The following is a 20,291-nucleotide window of genomic DNA, read 5'->3' as shown; positions in this document are numbered from 1 at the left end:
CGACGGAGAACCCTCGCAAACCGAGCCTCTTGTAGGGACAGCGACGGTAGATGTGGTCGGCCTCTCCGCAGTGGTAGCACAGCGGGCGATTATCGGGCGTTCGCCACACGTCGGTCTTCCTTGGCGTCTGGTATTGGTCTACAGGGCGTCGGGCGGGCGGCGTTGGACGGCGGTATGGCTCAGCCTCTTGACGACGGGTTGGAGCAGGGCGGGGTTGACGAACAGCCGAGGAGTAGGTCATGGCTTGTGGTTCGCGGGGTGCTTCCGACGGCGTAGAAGTTCCCAGTGCGTTTTGGACTTCTTCTCGGATTACGTCGGTCAGGGAAGCCACTTGAGGTTGCGGCGTCGTTGGAAAAAGCTTCCGAAGCTCCTCCCTGACCACTGCTCGGATGGTCTCTCGCAATGTATCGGAGCTTCCATTTGCAGCACCGATGGTCTCCGAGAACAGCGCGTTGACAGGGCGGTCGTACTGCCTGGTTCGAATTTCTAGCGTCTTCTCCATCGCGGCCGCCTCAGACGCGAATTCGGCCACTGTCTTCGGAGGGTTACGGACTAGACAAGCAAAAAGCTCTTGCTTCACTCCTCGCATTAGAAACCTGAGCTTCTTTTCCTCGGTCATTTCAGGGTCCGCACGACGAAAAAGTCGCTTCATCTCCTCAACGAAAATCACGACTCCTTCGTTGGGGTGCTGCGTTCGAGTTTCAAGCAAAAGCGCAGCTCGCTCTTTTCTCACCACGGTAGTGAAGGTCTTAAGGAACTCCCTCTTGAATTGAGTCCAGTCGGTCAAAGAGCTCTCATGGTTCTCGAACCAAGTTCGAGCAGCATCTTCTAAGTAAAAGAAGACATGCCGGAACGTTTCTTCATCGTCCCACCTGTTGAAGATGCGGACGCGCTCCAACTTCTCCAACCATTCTTCGGGGTCTTCAGCGGGGGCTCCCCGGAACGATGGCGGTTCTCGGGGCTGCTGCAGGATGATTGGCGACGTTGTTTCTTGCACCATGGTGTTGGTTGCAGCGTTCCTTCTCTTCGGCCCTTCTGGCAGAAGACCGAACTCGGGCGGTAAATCTTGCAGGCGGGGGCTGGCTCTTGTTGGACTGGCTTGGCGGCTTTTCGAGGTTGTAGTGGGCATGAAGGGTGCGTACCCAGCACCTCCACCAGATGTCACGAAGACAAGGACGATGCAGTGGTGTTGAATGAGAAACACGTTTATTGGAGCGAACTTGTGCTCCCCTAACAACTCAAAAGAATACAGAGGCGGCGAAGCAGCGGTCAACAAAGTGACTTGCACAGGCGAGTGACGTCGAATCGAATGCCCCGGCGTCCGCACTGCAGGCTTTTTATCTTTTGGCGCGCGTGGTTCTCGAAACGTCGATTCGCATCGAGAACATAGTAGATCCAAGAAGATTATTCTGGGCTGTTCACGTTAGATCGGAATGCTCTCCCTATCACAACAGATAACACATGCGGCACAGAAAGAAAGAATGAACACGCGCTTCCCTTGGCGCAGAGATAACACAGACCGGCGCAGCCGGGCGGTAAAAGCAAAACACAAATAAACAAACCCAATGTATGGTTCGCGGCAATATTTATGGATTTTTTAAAAAAATAAGGTGCCTTTACGGTTATTTCTATGTATTGTTATTTCTCCTAATCCATATTTATTTGCTTTCAGTAAAATGTTGGCAGTCTGAATGTGTACAGGAAAGAGATTCTGTACGTCAAAACTGAACAATTTGTTCCTTCTACTAGTTGCAGTCGCAGGTGCAGTCGCAGATGCAGACCCGCAGGTGCAGTCGCAGATGCAGACCCTCTGAATTTCTGTTTCTGTGTAGTCGGTAGTATACATTCGGCTTTAAAAAAAAATGGTAGTTTTCATGCTTTATGTGTTTATGCGAACGGGTATGGTCTCTTTATTGTATTTTGTCTAAAATAACATCAAGTACAGAATGGTAAGCGTGGAGTACAACATGGAAGACGGGAGCGCAAGATGCGTGACGTTCAGTATTGCATAGGTTATGCGTATCGGAACAAAACGCGTCGAAGTGTTCAGTGAGAGCTGCGAGGTATGTGCCACTCCAAGCTACTTGCGTGCTTAGTAAATTACACTTGCGCGTGCGGCGAACTTCTGCTGGTTTGCGCTTCCGCCGCGCGCCGAGCCGTCGAACGGGCGGCCAGGCGGGCATCGAACTACGGTAAGCAGCGCCACCGCGCGCCAGGCATGAACCGCCGCATCGCTTTTGACCGGCCCTTGGCGTCACCTCCCTAGATCTGTGCGCCGGTCAGAGTTCTCACCTCCGGCGGCGGCGTGTAAACGGCGCGGGGCTCCCCGGATCGGCGGCGGCGCGGCGCGGAATATCGGGTGGTGGTGGGGAGAGAGAGAGAGAGAGATAGAGAGAGAGAGAGAGAGAGAGAGAGAGAGAGAGAGAGAGAGAGAGAGAGAGAGAGAATTAGGAATTTGGGGTAAAAGAAAATATGCAAAAACCGTGGGGGATCCGCACATTTATGTGTAGGACATTTCGGTGAAGCACGTCTCGGTGTGGACATTTCGGTGCATGGGATGTCCCAAGAATTTCTTTAAACATTTTAGCTTTAATAATGTCGTTTCGTCAGGTGATATAATTTTACGTTCGAGAGTTGTGTTTGGTCCGCACTGCAAGGAAAAGAACGCTAAACCGAGGCGGAGCATTAGCGCCTGAAACCCAATTTCGAAATTAAATGTTAAAAATTCACGTTGCTAATTTACTTCCCTTCTACCTCTTTTTTTTATTTTAGCATTCATGTGAACAACTCTAATATTTTAATTCAAGTGTTACCGAAAGGCTTTGATTTCACTTCACCAATGCTGCAAGACGCTGCTGCTTTTAGTCCATTCCTATCTCCCCCCCCCCTTTCGCCAAACCGCCTCGATAAAAAAGAAAGGAAACGAGCTAGCTTAAGCGCGCGTGCATCCATTTTAATAATTAATAATTTTTTCTATCGATTTATTCTTGCAGTCAGTGTTGCTTCTACTCAAAAACTAGCCATTGATCGCACTTATGGTGAAGTGGCTAAAGGGGTGGGAGTGGGGAGGGCTAAGCACAGCGCTGCTGGCGCCGTTCAACAGCGCCAAATCGCAAAAATGGTATGCACTGCCCAGGCGCGAGCATAGGTAGAACCAAGGAGGTTATATTATAACCTCCTTGGGTAGAACGCGTGTTATTGTGTTGTTTAAAAGTGCAACCGCTCGTTACGGTGATGATGTTGGTCATACATATCACACGCATATTTTTTGCCAGAAATTAGGAACGGGCGACGCGCTTTCATTTTAACCATCGCATTAAAAAAACTAATTACCTAATTTAGGTTAATTAATTAATTATTAAGTAGTAGTCATTGATTGGGTTAAAAGTTAAATTTATGTCACTAGGGCATGTGAGGTATCAAATTAAAGGTCTCGATGAGGGGAATCACGTGGGACAAATTCAAAATTGCTTCCTGGTTAGAGTCATGAGATGGTCATGTGAGTCATAGATTGGGTTAAATGTCAAATGATGCCACTAGGGCTTGGGAGGTATCAAATTAAAGGTCTCAATGAGGCGAATCACGGGGGACAAATGAAAAATTGCTTCCTGGTCATAGTCATGAGATAGTCCCGTGAGTCACAAAATGGGTTAAAAGTCAAAGTGATGGGACTAGGGCTTGCGAGGTATCAAATTAAAGGTCTCGATGAGGCGAATCGCGGGGGACAAATGAAAAGTTGCTTCCTGGTAATAGTCATGAGATAGTCACGTGAGTCACAAATTGGGTTAAAAGTCAAAGTGGTGCCACTAGGGCTTGTGAGGTATCAAATTAAAGGTCTCGATGAGGCGAATCACGTGGGACAAATGAAAAATTGCTTACTGGTTGTATAGTCACGCGAGTCACCAATTGGGTTAAAAGTCAAAGTGGTCCACTAGGGCTTGTGAGGTATCAAATTAAAGGTCTCGATTAGGTGAATCGCGAGGTACAAATGAAAAATTGCTTCCTGGTTACAGTCATGAGATGTCACGTGAGTCACAAATTGGGTTAAAAGTCGAAATGGTGCCACAAGGGCTTGAGAGGTTATCAAATTAAAGGACTCGATGAGGGAAATCACGTGGGACAAATTCAAAATTGCTTCCTGGTTAGTCATGAGATAGTCACGTGAGTCATAGATTGGGTTAAATGTCAAAATGATGGCACTAGGGCTTGTGAGGTATCAAATTAAAGGTCTCGATGACGCGAATCACGGGGGACAAATGAAAAGTTGCTTCCTTGTAATAGTCATGAGATAGTCACGTGAGTCACAAATTGGGTTAAAAGTCAAAGTGGCGCCACTAGGGCTTGTGAGGTATCAAATTAAAGGTCTCGATGAGGCGAATCACGTGGGACAAATGAAAAATCGCTTACTGGTTGTATAGTCACGCGAGTCACAAATTGGGTTAAAAGTCAAAGTGGTCCACTAGGGCTTGTGAGGTATCAAATTAAAGGTCTCGATGAGGCGAATCACGTGGGACAAATGAAAAATCGCTTACTGGTTGTATAGTCACGCGAGTCACAAATTGGGTTAAAAGTCAAAGTGGTCCACTAGGGCTTGTGAGGTATCAAATTAAAGGTCTCGATAAGGCGAATCACGTGGGACAAATGAAAAATTGCTTACTGGTTGTATAGTCACGTGAGTCGAAATTGGGTTAAAAGTCAAAGTGGTCCACTAGGGGCTGTGAGGTATCAAATTAAAGGTCTCGATGAGGTGAATCGCGAGGTACAAATGAAAAATTGCTTCCTGGTTACAGTCATGAGATGTCACGTGAGTCACAAATTGGGTTAAAAGTCAAAGTGGCGGCACTAGGGCTTGTGAGGTATCAAATTAAAGGTCTCGATGAGGCGAATCACGTGGGACAAATGAAAAATCGCTTACTGGCTGTATAGTCACGTGAGTCGAAATTGGGTTAAAAGTCAAAGTGGTCCACTAGGGGTTGTGAGGTATCAAATTAAAGGTCTCGATGAGGTGAATCGCGAGGTACAAATGAAAAATTGCTTCCTGGTTACAGTCATGAGATGTCACGTGAGTCACAAATTGGGTTAAAAGTCAAAATGGTGCCACAAGGGCTTGAGAGGTTATCAAATTAAAGGTCTCGATGAGGGAAATCACGTGGGACAAATTCAAAATTGCTTCCTGGTTAGTCATGAGATAGTCACGTGAGTCATAGATTGGGTTAAATGTCAAAATGATGGCACTAGGGCTTGTGAGGTATCAAATTAAAGGTCTCGATGACGCGAATCACGGGGGACAAACGAAAAGTTGCTTCCTGGTAATAGTCATGAGATAGTCACGTGAGTCACAAATTGGGTTAAAAGTCAAAGTGGCGCCACTAGGGCTTGTGAGGTATCAAATTAAAGGTCTCGATGAGGCGAATCACGTGGGACAAATGAAAAATCGCTTACTGGTTGTATAGTCACGTGAGTCACAAATTGGGTTAAAAGTCAAAGTGGTGCCACTAGGGCTTGTGAGGTATCAAATTAAAGGTCTCGATGAGGTGAATCGCGAGGTACAAATGAAAAATTGCTTCCTGGTTAGTCATGAGATGTCACGTGAGTCACAAATTGGGTTAAAAGTCAAAATGGTGCCACAAGGGCTTGAGAGGTATCAAATTAAAGATCTCGATGAGGGGAATCATGTGGGATAACTTAAAATTCGCTTCCTGGTTATGTCATGAGATAGTCACGTGAGTCACATATTGGGTTAAAAGTCAAATTGGTGACACTAGGGCTTGTGAGGTATCACATTAAAGGTCTCGATGAGGGGAATCACGTGGGACAAATGAAAAATCGCTTACTGGTTGTAGTCATGAGATAGTCACATGAGTAATGGATTTGGTTAAAAGTCAAAATGGTGCCACTAGGGCTTGTGAGGTATCAAATTAAAGATCTCGATGAGGGGAATCATCTGGGATAAATTAAAAATTGCTTACTGGATATAGTCATGAGATAGTCACGTGAGTCATAGGTTAGGTTAAATGTGGGTGTGACGCCACTGGGCTTGGGAGAGACCAAATTAAACGTCTCGATCTAGAATTTTTTCATACATACTATTTTTTGAAAAGATAACAAAGGAATATTTTTAAATATAATTAGAAAAATCACCAGTTTAGGTGACATCAGTAGACATCACAAGCCGACACAAGTCCGCGAAAAATCCGTATTAGGGTAGAGCGCAGATTGTGGACGCGATTTTCTCTTTACCTAGTACTTGTTTGCCTTTATTTTAAAAACAACATGAATGGAAAATATGTTTGCTGACAGTTTTTAGAAACCGTATTTGTTTGGTTTATTAGTGAACTTTCTTCACTGTTGATGCGCCACTGCTGTCGAGGCCACTCAATTCGCCGCTGAATGAGCTCCCGAACCTCGGTTCGCCGCTAAATATCATTCAGCTCAAACGTCCTTCGGTATTGTCATGTAGCGCTGAAATATTGACATTTAAAGCAAATGTCATTCGCTCGAAAGATAATTTGATCTGCCGTCAGAGAGTTGTATAACATATGCTACACAGTTTCGATCGTAACCCATATTCATCATCATCATCATCATCATCATCACCAGCCTATCTACGCCCACTGCAGGGCAAAGGCCTCTCCCATTATTCTCCAATTACCTCGGTCTTGTGCCAACTGTGACCATCCCCGCAAACTTTTTAATCTCATCTGCCCATCTAACGTTCTGCCGCCCCCTGCAGCGCTTGCCTTCTGTAGGGGTTCACTCTGTTACCCTTAATGACCAGCGGTTATCTTGCCTTCGCATTACATGCCCTGCCCACGTCCATTTCTTCTTCTTAATCTCTACTAATATGTCCTTAACACGTGTTTGTTACCTGACCCACTCCGCTCTCTTCTTGTCTCTTAATGTTACACCTATCATTTTCCGCTCCATTGCCCGCTGAGTCGATCTCAATTTAAGTTGAACCCTCTTAGTGAGCCTCCAAGTTTCTGCCCCATAGGTGAGTACCGGTAAGATGCAGCTGTCATACACTTTCTTCTTCAGCGACAATGGTAGGCTGCTATTCATTATTTGAGAATGTCTGCCATATGCACCCCACCCCATTCTGATCCTTCTAATTATCTCTGCCTCATGGTTGGGATCTGGGGTCACAACTTGGCCTAAGTAGATATATTCGCTTACCACTTCCACTGCCTCGCCACCTATCTCAAACCGCTGTGCTGTCCCGAGGTTATTGATCATTACTTTAGTTTTCTGCATATTAATTTTCAGGCCCACGGTTCTACTCTGTTCGCCCAGTGCGGAAAGCATGCTTTGCAATTTGTCCCCCGAGTTACTTAGCAAGGCAACGTCATCAGCAAATCTGAGGTTACTGAGGTATTCTTCATTAACCCTTACTCCCACCTGTTCCCAATCCAACGTTCTGAATACTTCTTGTAAGCATGCTGTGAATAACATTGGAGAGATTGTGTCTCCTTGTCTGACACCCTTCCTTATAGGTATTTTACTGCTCTCCCTATGGAGGATGATGGTAGCTGTAGACCCATTGTAGATATCCTCTAGTATTCTTACATAATGCTCATCTACCCCCTGGTTCCGTAATGCCTGAATGACTGCTAGGGTTTCGACCGAGTCAAATGCTTTCTCATAATCTATGAAGGCTATATATAGGGGTTCAGTATACTCAGCGCACTTCTCTATCACCTGATTGATCGTGTGAATATGGTCCATTGTTGAATAACCTTTACGGAACCCTGCTTGTTCTTTAGGTTGACTGAAATCTAAGGTTGCAGAAATTCGGTTAGCGATTACCTTGGTAAATACCTTGTAGACGACTGACAGTAAGCTGATCGGCCTGTAATTTTTCAAGTCCTTCATGTCGCCTTTCTTATGGATTAGGATGATGTTCGCGTTCTTCCAAGATTCCGGTACCATTGCGGTCATTAGGCATTGCGTATACAGGGTTTGCCAGTTTTTCAAGTACAATTTCTCCGCCATCCTTCAAGAGGTCTGCTGTTATCTGATCCTCACCAGGTGCTTTGCCCCCTTTCATTTCTTTCAAAGCCTTCCTTACTTCTTCGGTCGTTACTGGTGGGATGTCTATCTCCTCTGAACTACTGTCTCGTTCGGCATTATCCTGTATGTCCCGGCTACTGTACAGATCCCTATAGACCTCCTCGGCCACTGTGACTATTTTATCCCTATTTGTGATGACATTGCCTTGCTTATCCTTAAGTGCATACATCTGATTTTTCCCCACGCCAAGACGTCTCTTCACTGCTTTCAGGCTGCCTCCGTTCTTTACAGCGTATTCGATCCTCTCCATATTACACTTCCGTATGTCAGCTGTCTTACGCTTATTGATTAACTTCGAGAGCTCGGCTAGTTCTATTCTGTCAGCTGCGGTAGAGATTCTCATGGTTTGCCGTTTCCTGATTAGATCTTTCGTCTCCTGTGAAAGTTTACCAGTATCCTGTCTAGCCATAGGGCCCCCGACTTCTACTGCACACTCCGTGATAATGCGTGTAAGGTTGTCGCTGACTTCCTGTGTCGTAAGCTCGGCTTCCTCGTTAAGGGCGGAATAACGGTTATGCAGCGCGATCCTGAATTCTTCTACTTTACGTCTTACTGTTAGCTCATTTATCGGCTTCTTTCGTACTAGCTTGTTGCGGCCCCTCCTCAAATCTAGCCTAATTCGAGATCTTACCATACGGTGGTCACTACACCTTACCCTTCCGAGCACTTCCACATCCTGCACGACGCCAGGGTTATCGCATAATATGAAGTTTATTTCATTTTTGTGCTCCCCATTCGGGCTCCTCCAGGTCCACTTCCGACTCTCCCGTTTACAGAAGAAGGTATTCATTATGCCTAGGTTATTCCGTTCTGCAAACTCAACTAGTAGGTCCCCCCTGCTATTTCTACAGCCCAGACCATAGTTCCCAACTGCCTTGTCTCCAGCCTGATTCTTGCCTACTTTAGCATCGAGGTCCCCTATAACTACGGTATACTGTGTTTTTACTTTAGCCATTGCCGATTCCACATCTTCATAGAAGTGTTCCACTACTTGGTCGTCGTGGCTGGATGTGGGCGCGTAGCCCTGCACCACCTTGAGCTTGTACCTCTTATTGAGCCTAATTACAAGACCTGCTGCCCTTTCGTTAATGCTATAGTATTCGTCTATGTTGCCAGCTATGCTTTTATTGACTAGAAATCCCACTCCCAGTTCTCTTCTGTCCTCTAGACCACGGTAACATAGGACGTGTCCATTTTTCAGCACCGTAAAGGCTTCGCCTGCCCTCCTAACCTCGCTAAGCCCTATTACATCCCATTTAATGCCCTCTAATTCCTCGAACAACACCTCGAGACTTCCTTCGCTAGATAAGGTTCGCGCATTAAACGTTGCCAGGTTCAGATTCCATTGGCGGCCTGTCCGGATCCAGGGATTCTTAGCACCCTCTGCTGCGTCACAGGTCTGACCGCCGCCGTGGTCAGTTGCTTCGCAGCCGCTGGGGACTGAGGGCCGAGGGTTAATTGGCGTATTCATGGGAGGTTGTGGCCGTTACTACACCAGGGTGGCCAATCCTGCTCTGGTGAGGGAGTGCATTACCGGCAATGGTCGCCGGGGTCAGGCCGCACCCCAAGCCCCTTTGTGCAATTCCATCAATACGCGGATTTTTTTTTAATCCGGTGGGAATTGTCCGGCACCGGGATTCGAACCACGGTCCTTCTGCACGCGAGGCGGGTGTTCTACCTCTACGCCATCGCTGCCACCGTAACCCATATTATTGCTCATAAAATAAAATAATAATGATAAGGGGAAGCATTTCTATGGCAGCCGCTTGTGTACCCAAGGTAATGCGGCCTTCGCAGAAGAGTCCGTGCCAATACGTGCCTTGCACAACGTTCGCGCTGGCCGCTTGCATAATGTAGTTGGCCCAAGCGGGGCGCAATGGTGAAGTAACACAAGGGCCAGGAGGGAACACATCGAGTAAATGGAGCTTTCATAGCTCCCCGGTACCACCGTAGTATAACCGGTTAAACCCAATTGCAACAGTACAAAAACAGGCCAACCGGCAAAGAGAATTTTGTGCACCTGAAGGTGGAGAGAAATTAACGGGGAAAGCTACTTTGCGACCCACCGCCAGGGGGATGGGCCCGGGGGGACCCCCCCGTGTCCCCCCTAGGAAGAAGCCGGATGGGGTGGGTTGTTGGGAACGGGAACTTGGGCATCGGGACGGGTTTTGGGAGAAAAGAATGGAATGGGGGGAGCAATTTTGCTCTGATCCAGATGTCTGACTCTTTTTCAAGACTGGTTGCTCACAATGAGAACTTCACATGTGTTGCTCTCAGCCCACCCCGGAAAATATTTGTACGACGTTCTTTCTAAATACGGGCTGATTTTTCTGAGCCATTTCAAAAAAACGTTATTCGGATTTGGACATATATACTGTAACAGTCGAATGAAGTGAGCCTCAAAGCTAAGCTATCTCATGAGGTACAAGATGTCTAGCGGAGCTGCAGAAGAACGATCGTTACAATGATAATCATAGCCACTTATTTGTCTACGGCTCGAATGTTTACGGTATTGGAATGAAAGTGGGCGGATGAGTATTCATGTTCTGGAACCACACATGGGGCAAAAATGGATCTATTACCTTAAGCGTAAATGCAAGTAGGGTGCCATAAGCCCGCTCTATATGGTGCGAATTTACAAGCGGATTCGCAGCTGCGGCGTCGCTAGTGCGGCAGTACGTCCTTTTTCTGCACAAGCTGAAACAATCCAAGCGATCGATTTTCGTTGCTGCCGAGCCTGCAAAATTGCTTCCACATTTTCAGAGGCACAGTTGGAGAAGACGAAGCGAGAAGCGGCTTAAGCAGAACCTGTATCAGCCGATGAGAGACGACACGCACACCCAAGTGGTTAAGCAGCAAAGAGGAAGCTTTATTGTTTCGACGGTTTATATACCCCCGACCCATAGTTGCTGTTTCCGGCTACGCTGCCACCAGTGTAGCCTGATACATCTTCCTTCCTTTTAAGAATTACGGAATTTGGTTGAAACGTTCATCATAGTCAAGCTTGACGCAGGGCTTTCGAGGTCTGGTCGATCTCCTTGGTACAGGCTGTGACTGTTATGTAGGAGTGGTGACCCCTAGCAAGGATTGGGCAAGATGGTCTACCTCTTCTGGGTTCGGTACTGGCTGGCTGGGTTCGAGCAGCTTGAGGATTTCCTGCTGTGGCGGAATGCTGGAGTCGGTGTCGCTCAAGGTGTCGTCTAGGGACTCCTCTGTACGAAGCAGGTGTCTCCTGTTCCTGCGAAAGCAACGGCCAGTATCAGTCACCAGGCGGTACGAGCGGGGTGAGCATTCCTCCAACACCCGGGCTTTGGGGTTCCATCCCACATCGCTCTGTAAACGAACATACGTCACCAGGTTGCAGTTGCGACAGACGACAGCCCTGCATTATCTGCTTGTGCTTTTTCACTTGAGTCCCCCTTGCTTTTCCAAAGCCGGGAAGCCTAGTCCTAAGCCTCCTGCCCCTGAGTAGTTCGCTGGGTGACCGTCCGTCCTCCAAGACCATTGTTCTATAGTTCAGCAGACCCAGCCAGTGATCATCGCCTATCAGAGCACATTTACGCAAGATACGTTTTGCCACTTGCACGCCCTTTTCTGCGAGGCCATTAGACTGGGGATAACGAGGACTTGACGTAACATGACGGAACTCATATTTGGCCACAAACTGCTGAACTCACGCGAGGTGAATTGAGGGCCATTGTCCGAATTCACCTCCACTGGAATGCCATGACGGGAAAAGATTGCCTTCAGCTTATCTACGACTTCTGCCGCAGTTGCGTTCTGCAACTTTTCTAGCTCCAAAAAGTTTGACTGTGCGTCGTATACGACAAGATAGGTCTGATGGGCATACTCAAGTAGGTCAACACCTACCCTGCTCCATGGGTGTTTGGGTACCTCACGAATCCGGAATGGCTCCTGTGGAAGTTTATAAGCAAGTTCCTTGCACGCTGAGCATCTGTTGGCAAAGGCCACAATGTCCGCATTCATCCCTGGCCAAAACATGAGTTGCCTTACTCTAGCTTTACACCTGGAGATGCCCAGGTGACCTTCGTGCAACCGTTTTAGCATGTCGGCTCGCATTGATGAAGGCACGACAACACGGCTGCCTTTGAACAATACTCAATTGACAACGGTCAATTCGGCATAGAATGGTCTGTACAAGCCATCGACTGGGCTATTGTTTGACAACGCCGATATTACCTGTTGGAGAATGGGGTCATGTTGGGTCTCTGTGACGAGTTTGTCGAGGGTCGTTGGCGCTACCAGGTCGAAGAGGACATGGGTGGCATGCACCTCGATGTCCACTGCGAGGTCGTTCGGCTCTCTGGGGATGTGAGTTTTCTGCCGGGACAGCGTATCAGCCAGGACGAGCTGCGAGCCAGGAACATACTGCAAGGTGAAAGTATACTTCAACAACCGTACGAAGAATCTCTGCAGCCTGGGAGGCATGTCATTCAAACCCTTTTTTGAAATTGCGATTAATGGCTGGTGGTCTGTTTCAAGGGTGAAGTCAGCAGCATACACAAAATGATGAAACCTTTCACAGCCGAACACCAAGCCCAAAGCCTCCTTTTCAATTTGCGCATAACGTGTCTCAGGGTCCGAGAGTGCCCTTGATGCATAGGCCACTGGCCGCCAGATTTCTCCATGCAACTGTAAGAGCACTGCTCCGAGGCCTGTGGGTGAGGCATCAGTGGATATCTTTGTGGCTTTCAAAGGATCGAACACTGCCAACACTGGTGGCTGCGAGAGTATGTCCTTCAACTCGGCAAGTTCCTCTTCGTGAGGGGGAAGCCACTCAAATTCCGAGTCCTCGCGAGTCAGGCTACGAAGGTTCTTCGTTTTCTGTGCTAAGTTTGGAACGTACTTCCGAAAGTAGTTGATCATACCCAATAAGCGACGCAGGGCCTTCTTATCTCCCGGAGTGGGAATGTGGGTCAGACCACAGACCAAACTTGGGTTGGGTGTGATGCCTTCAGCACTGATAACATCTCCCAGGAAACAGACCGAGCTTTGAGCGAATTTACACTTGTTCCAATTAAAGGTTAACCCTGCTTTAAGTGCCGCTTCGAGCACACGTAGCAACCTTTCATCATGTTCTGCTTGGTCTCGACCCCAGATGAGGATATCGTCTATGTAGACGCGAAAATGCCCTCAAAAATCTCGGACAACACTCTCTGAAACACCTCTGGCGCTGAGGCTATGCCAAATGGTAGCCGTAGAAAACAGTACCGGCCAAACGGTGTTCCGAAGGTACAGATCTCAGACGAACTGGGATCGAGCGGCACTTGGTGAAACCCAGCTTTAGCATCAAGAGTAGTGAAAACAGTGGCTCCGGCCAGGTCAGATTCGATGTCTTCGCGCCTGGGCAACTGATAGTGCTCTCGTTTTAGGTTCTGGTTTAGCTGCGTGTCGTTCATCTTCAGCTGGAGAGTAACCAGGCCTATGTGCTTGATTATGCCTCCCGTGTAGCTTCGAAGTGTTGCAGGGCTGGGCCGGACAGAAGCATTCTTGCTGAGCTTCCTGTACAGCGAATAGGGCAACAGGTTGGCCTGCGACCCGGTGTCGACTTTCAAGGAGAGTTTGCCTGTTGCACCCGCACCAACCGTAACAAGCCACTCTGGACGCGACGCAATCGTACACACTCCACATCCAGGATGTCAAACTCCCCTGACGACTCGTCACTGGCAGTGTTCTCTTGGCACGAGCTAGCTGTTTTCCCACGCGCTTGGTCCGTTGCAGTTATGCAGCAGCTCTGCCGGCTCTTGGGCTTTGCAGGGCAGCGGGCGACAAAATGATTGCTCTTACCGCACCGAAAGCACGTTTTCCCGAAGGCTGGGCAGGCTCGGTCATCGTGCAGTGTGTTACACCTTGTGCATCTTGAGCGCCGGACCCTGTGCTTTTCCGGCCGCACGACGTCTACGTACTTCTCTTGAGCATTCCATACCATGTTTTGCCTATCTGCGGCTTCCGTTGCTTGACAAAGGCGAACGGCTGTTTCCAGCGTCAGATCCGTTTCCTTGAGCAGCTTTGTTAGCAGCTTTTTGTCACGGATTCCGTAGACGACCTGGTCCCTCAACATAGACTCGGCCATACTTGAAAAACCGCAAGACTGAGCCTTGATTTTCAGGTCACGAAGAAATTGCTCAAAGGGCTCACCTTCCGCTTGCTGCCTTGTTCGGAACACGTAGCGCTCGTAGATCTCATTTTTCTTTGGGACACAGTACTCCTCGAACTTTTTCACTACCACATCGTAGTCGTCACGGGACTCTCCGTCGGAAAACTTGAAGGTGCTGTACACCTCAAGCGCCTCTTCGCCGGCAACGGGCAGGAGCAGCGCGACTTTCTCGGCGGGCTTCTTTGTGGAGAATCCGGTCGCTAACATGAAGATGTCGAGGCGCTGCCGGAATCGCGTCCAGTTTACCTCGAGGTTGCCCGAGCACACGAGCGGTATCGGCTGACGTAGTGCATCCATTTTTGCAAAGGTGTCCGAAGCGGGGTTACAACATTACGACGATAATTCGGCTGTCGGCTGCGCCATGTATCAGCCGATGAGAGACGACACGCACACCCAAGTGGTTGAGCAGCAAACAGGAAGCTTTATCGTTTCGACGGTTTATATACCCCCCGACCCATAGTTGCTGTTTCCGGCTACGCTGCCGCCAGTGTAGCCTGATACAGAACCAAAGGGAGAATGGGCTCAAAATACAAGAACAAGTGAACACTCCTAAGATGGCGTTACCGGTTGCACGAAAGAGGTGGTCACAGCCTCTCCTAAACTTTCCTTATTTTCATGGTGGAATAGTTTACAAATGGTAGCGCCAGTATTCAGATAGTTGTGAATAGTTGTACCGAGACGACACAAACGGTATCTCTGTATTAGGATACATGCCTGTCGATTTATTCATTGCACTCTTAAGGAGCAGGAAAAAGTATAGTGCTATCACGTTAAAAGAGTAACCCTGCGAAACGTCTGGCAGGGCGCATCATGGCGCTGTTGCGCCGCGCATTCCTTAAGAAAAGGGTGACGTCACCACGAGTATTCTTGGTGACAGTCATCGTGGACGGCGCATCACGTGACTGTGGCGTTACTCGTTCCGTCGGTGGCTTGCAACATACTCTCTAGAGCATGAACTCGTTTACAACAAATTTCCCTAGAGGAAAGTCTGGCACTGCAATCAGGTGCCGTCATGGGACTGCTGGAAAAGGTTAAATTTTTACTTCACCTGCCTTTCAAATTCCTGCACTTCGTGATTGACAACTCTTTTCCTGACGGTGGCTCGAGTTTCTTTTCCCCCTAGCAGCACGATGCTCCCTATCCGCTACTTTGGAGCAAGCACTGCTTGCTTTCTTGAGGCGCTGTGTGTTGCTTTTTTTCGGACTGTTAATTCGCGGCAGAGTCACCAAAAAAAGAGCTCTGAACAGATGGAGCGAACGTAGGAGAGTCGGATCGAATTGAGCAAACTTCGACTGCATCTATGATGGTGGAGGGGGAGCGGAAGAGACCAGGGGGGGGGGGGAGACAAGGGGATTTTACAGGCACGGATGGCAGAAGACTACTGTCTTTCGATGACATTTGCAGCAAAGGACGGAGATATAGGGCCTTTTTATTATTTCAGTCCAAAATTCAAATTATGGGAGTTTAACGCGCCGCGGCTGTGCACCTGGGCCACGAGGGCTCTGGATTACTTTTGAGCACCTGGGCAGCTTTAACGCGCGACGAAATCTCGACATACAATCGTATTTTTTTCTCCTCCATATGAAAAGCAGAGATCGCGAATGTGATTAAACCGGCGTCCTTGGGCTCAGCAGCATAACTGAGCCACTGCAGCGGGTGGGTGGTATTTTCAGTTACTGCTGTAAGACTGACAGGGGATGTAAAAGGGCTTCTGAAGCGCGCTGGTTCGTCATGTGTATATTAGTTTACTACCATAAAAACGTAAAGCACCATAGATATGTTTACCATCCTGGTACACTATTGTGTTGGTGCTACGTACGTTGCTCCACATGGCATATCAGCCACAAGTAAAAAAAAAGCAATAAAGAAAAAAAATGAATACATTTATTTTTTATATATAAGACAAAAGCGTAATTTCGAATTGCAAGGAGATGCCACCTCCGTTGAGTTGTAAGTTTCCATCAAATAGTGAAGGGCATGAAAAAAATTCTATTTTCCTGTGTTTTTAGATAAATATCGAAAATAGAAAAAAGACGATTCGAAACATACTAAAAGGTCGACATGCTTTTAAATCAAATCAAATCAAATATTTTTATTTCCAGAATGAATTCTGGACGGTTCCCTGACTAAAAGCTGTGAATCAGCTTGACGAAGGACAGGGAACCGTTCCATTACATTACAGTGTTCCATTACAAGGGACACTGAAGTGAATTTGTCAAGCTCCCGTTTTTGCTTGGACTGCGTAGACTGGCTCAAATTAGCACACTTTTCATCGCTTATCCGGTTGACAAATCGGTAATTATTTTACAAAGCGCGAAAGAAGAAAAACTACCATGCGCGGTTTGCGGCGGCCGCACCAACTAAAGCTGTGACGTTAGGAGGAGCGGGCACCGTGATTGGACGATGCCCAAGGTGAGCAACCAAACAAGTTTCGGTTTCGGTTTCGGTTCTGTAAAACATAACCGGTGGCCTTGTTGGATGGTCATTCTCAATAACTCAGTAATCATCGTACCGCGCTTCTGCCATGTTGTCAGCTGTGAAAATGCGTAAAGATAAGCCTCCCAGGACGGCTTGTAGTCGTAGCATTCACTAGCCGAGGCCTACGCAGTGCATGGACGCCCTCCGCGTACCCGCAGACGCCCAAATGTCATGCGCTTTTCCCCCATATTTGGAGCTTGCCTCACTCATGCCTGTCCGTAAAAAGCGTGTTCGCACCAGGCCAAGGGTCTGTTCATTCTGGCCTGTGCCCACTGCCCGCAAGCAGTCGGTGCTTATGGCAACAGCACGCCAACGAGAACTCGCTAGCGCGCCAGTGCCAGCCTGCGCGCATTCTGTGAACTAGTTCGTGGAACAGTGAACGTTGCGGCCCAAAAAAAAGGTGAACTCAATGTAGAAAACATCGGCAGAAAACAAAAAAGTTAACTTACAAAAAAAAAGCACGTACCCGCGGGGGACTCGAACTCGTGACTTGCAAAACACTTGCGACAACACACCTAGCGCCCCAGACAACTAGGCCACGAGACCGGCTCAGCCGACCTTGGTAATATAAGGTATATATTGTACAACACGTTTACACTTTTATTTAGTTTTGGCATTTCAAGCAGCTTAGGTGACTATTTGATGATGGTTGGATGTTTATGGCGCAAGGCCAACTAGGGCAAAGAGCGCCAAAACAATAGTCATATATGAGGGGTGAAACCTTAAACACTACGAACAGTCAGCAAAAACAAAAGTAAAATCACAAAACGACAATGAGCATGGCTGGTGTATAGGGCCAGGGAGTGATCACGCGTGGTATGAAATGAGGTCTAAAAATTGAACTTCTTCTAAATATTTAAAAACGCACTTGATAGAAAACATGGGATCATCAGAGAGGAAAAACGCTGGGTGTGGTGGGACGTGTAGTCTGTATAGCTGTGGGAAGTGTTTGCGTCGTGTTGTGTGAAGTGCCTTGCATGTGATTAGTATGTGCACCACGGATAGGGCATCTCCGCACCTGCTGCACTGGGGTCTAGAAGATCCCGTCAGCAGATACGAGTGCGTCGCATGGGTGTGCCCTATCCGCAGCCTACCCAAGGCGACTTCCGTGTGTCTGTTGCGTGAGTCAGCTGTGTACCGTCCCAAGTGTGGCTTTATTACGTGTAGTTTGTTGTCTGTCTGTTCGTCCCAGTGTGTTTGCCATGTTCTCCGCAGGTGTTGTCTTATGTGTGGCTTGAGGTCTGTGTAGGGTACGGTTGTTATGTCTACAGTGTTCCTGAGTGCAGCAGCAGCAGCAGCCCTCTCGTCTGCCAACTCATTCCCAGCGATCCCAGCGTGTCCTGGAACCCAGCAGAGGAGCAGCTGATGCTTCTTTGCATACACAGACATGATAGTGTTAAATACAAGATTAACTATGTGGTTTTTGGGGGGTGTATGCGATGACAGTGCGCGAACAACACTCAAGGAATCTGTGTAGATGATAGACTTTGGAATTTGATTTTCAAGTATGTGCCGTACAATCAGCAAAATCCCATACGCCTCTGCTGAAAAAATTGTCGTGTGGACGCTCATGGTTCTGGCTGCACAGAAATTCGGACCATGAGCAGCGCAGGAGACCATAGTGGAGGTTTTAGACGCGTCACTGTAAAATTCTGCAAGTGGGTATTTAAACTGCAGAGACAGAAAGTGCTGCAGTATTGCAGCCTGCGGTACCCGATTTTTGTCAAGTTTCATAAAAGAAAGGTCGCACGACACAGGACGAACTTGCCAAGGCGGTAAACTGTTTGAAAGGGATGACCTGTACACATCCAAAAACAAAGCACTGAGATCCGAGGCTCGCTCTTTCACTCTAAGTGAAAAGGGCAGAGGAACGGATGGGCGATTTACAAAGAGCAGAGATGTGGATGTGTCGTTAAAGACAGGATAAAAAGGATGATTATTCAGCGATGAAATTTTAAAAGCATAAAGCAAGTCCATGTATGTTCGTTGGTTCTCAAGGCTCCACTTATTACACTCAACATAAAGACTCTCAGCAGGGCTAGTGCGAAAAGCACCCGACGAAAGACGAAGGCCCAGGTGTAGAACTGGGTCAAGAATTCGCAAGGCTGTCTTAGTCGCCGACCCATACACCACACTGCCATAGTCCAAACGAGACCCAACCAAAGCAGTATACAAGCGAAGCAAGAGTTCTTTGTCGGAACCATAGGATTGGTGGGAGAGAACCTTAAGTATATTCATTGTTTTGAGACATTTATTTTTAAGTTCCTTGATGTGGGGAATGAATGTGAGTTTGTGATCAAACACCACACCTAAGAACTTGTGCTCCTTGTTCACAGGAAGCGACATGCCATTAAGAGTAATGTCTGGGTCCGGATGGACCCCGCGCCTCCTGGAGAACACAACGCAGGAGCTTTTTGCAGGATTCAATTTAAACCCATTCTTGTCTGCCCAGCCGGCAAGCTTCTTGACGCCGAGCTGGACTTGACGTTCGCAGATGGACATATTACATGATTTAAAAGATATCTGTACGTCATCTACATACATGGAGTAAGAAATTGTAGGCGGCAGTGCCTTCCCAAGGGAGTTCATTTTTACTATGAAGAGAGTGCAGCTTAGAACTCCGCCTTGCGGCACGCCATTTTCTTGCACGTGTACCTTTGACAGTGCAGAGCCAACTCTGACGCGAAAGGTTCTCTCAAACAAATAGCTAGCAAGGGTGTTAAACATATTACCAGAAACACCGAATGACTTCAGGTCAGTAAGGATCCCATAACGCCAAGCGGTGTCATAGGCCTTTTCTAGGTCGAAAAACACAGTTAAACAGAACTGTTTATGAATGAAGGCATCCTTAATATATGACTCTAGTGCCACAAGTTGATCATTCGTGGATCGCCCCGCCCTGAAGCCTGCCTGGCAGCTCTCGAGAAGGCCGTTATACTCCAAAAAGTACACGAGCCTCCGGTTTATCATCTTCTCGAGAAGCTTACACAGGCAGCTGGTCAGGGCAATGGGTCGATAGCTAGAGGGAGAAGAAGGGTCCTTCCCTTCTTTCAAGAATGCTACAACTATGGCATCCCTCCAAGACTTTGGAATGTGCCCCGAAAGCCATATCTTGTTGAAAAGGTGAAGAAGTGTTACAAGAGTGTCTGTGTGTAAGTTCTGTATCATTGTATATGTAATGTTGTCTGGGCCTGGAGCTGAGGGTTTACACGTGCTCAGAGCACCCCTCAGCTCATGAAGCGTGAACTCGGAGTTATAAGAGGTGGCTGACCTGTCATTGTCATGTAAAGGTTTCTTTTCGGCCACGAGTTTGTGTTTCATGAAGGTGTTTGTGTAGTGTGCTGAACTAGCAACGTGTTGGAAGTGTTGTGCGAGTGTGTCAGCCTGGTCTTCGAGTGTGTCCCCTGTTGTACTGACCAGAGGCAGGCTGTGTGTTTGATGTCCCTTGAGTTTGCGTATTCGTGTCCATACTTTCCGTGTGTCTGTGTAGGAGTTAATTGATGTTATGAATGTACGCCAACTCTCTCGTTTTGCCTCACGGCGCACACGTTTTCCTAACGCCTTG

General features: G+C 47.8%; 1 protein-coding gene across 1 annotated transcript; it reads right to left on the bottom strand.

The window, feature by feature from the left end:
• Positions 1–10,969: 10,969 nt before the first annotated feature.
• On the bottom strand, positions 10,970–14,745 carry LOC144165109 (uncharacterized). Its single transcript, XM_077695227.1, has 3 exons — positions 14,230–14,745; positions 12,271–12,459; positions 10,970–11,308 (listed from the first exon to the last, which is right to left on the bottom strand). The coding sequence occupies exons 1-2, from the start codon at positions 14,543–14,545 to the stop codon at positions 12,428–12,430; spliced, it is 348 nt and encodes a 115-aa protein (XP_077551353.1). The 5' UTR covers positions 14,546–14,745; the 3' UTR covers positions 10,970–11,308; positions 12,271–12,427.
• Positions 14,746–20,291: the final 5,546 nt, after the last annotated feature.

This window comes from Haemaphysalis longicornis, unplaced genomic scaffold, assembly GCF_048455015.1.
Source record: "Haemaphysalis longicornis isolate Haplotype H1 unplaced genomic scaffold, Haemaphysalis longicornis Haplotype H1 scaffold_1, whole genome shotgun sequence".
Classification (NCBI taxonomy): Eukaryota; Metazoa; Arthropoda; class Arachnida; order Ixodida; family Ixodidae; genus Haemaphysalis; species Haemaphysalis longicornis.
The sequence above is the reverse complement of the archived record's forward strand: the minus strand, read 5'-3'. Positions and strand labels throughout refer to the sequence as shown.

Excerpts from the sequence above, each read along its gene's own strand:
- LOC144165109 (XM_077695227.1), bottom strand. The coding sequence starts at position 14,545 with ATGGATGCACTACGTCAGCCGATACCGCTCGTGTGCTCGGGCAACCTC. Across the intron at positions 12,460-14,229 it reads AACAAGGCAGCAAGCGGAAG|TATGTTCCTGGCTCGCAGCT; the intron begins GTGAGCCCTTTG and ends TTCACCTTGCAG.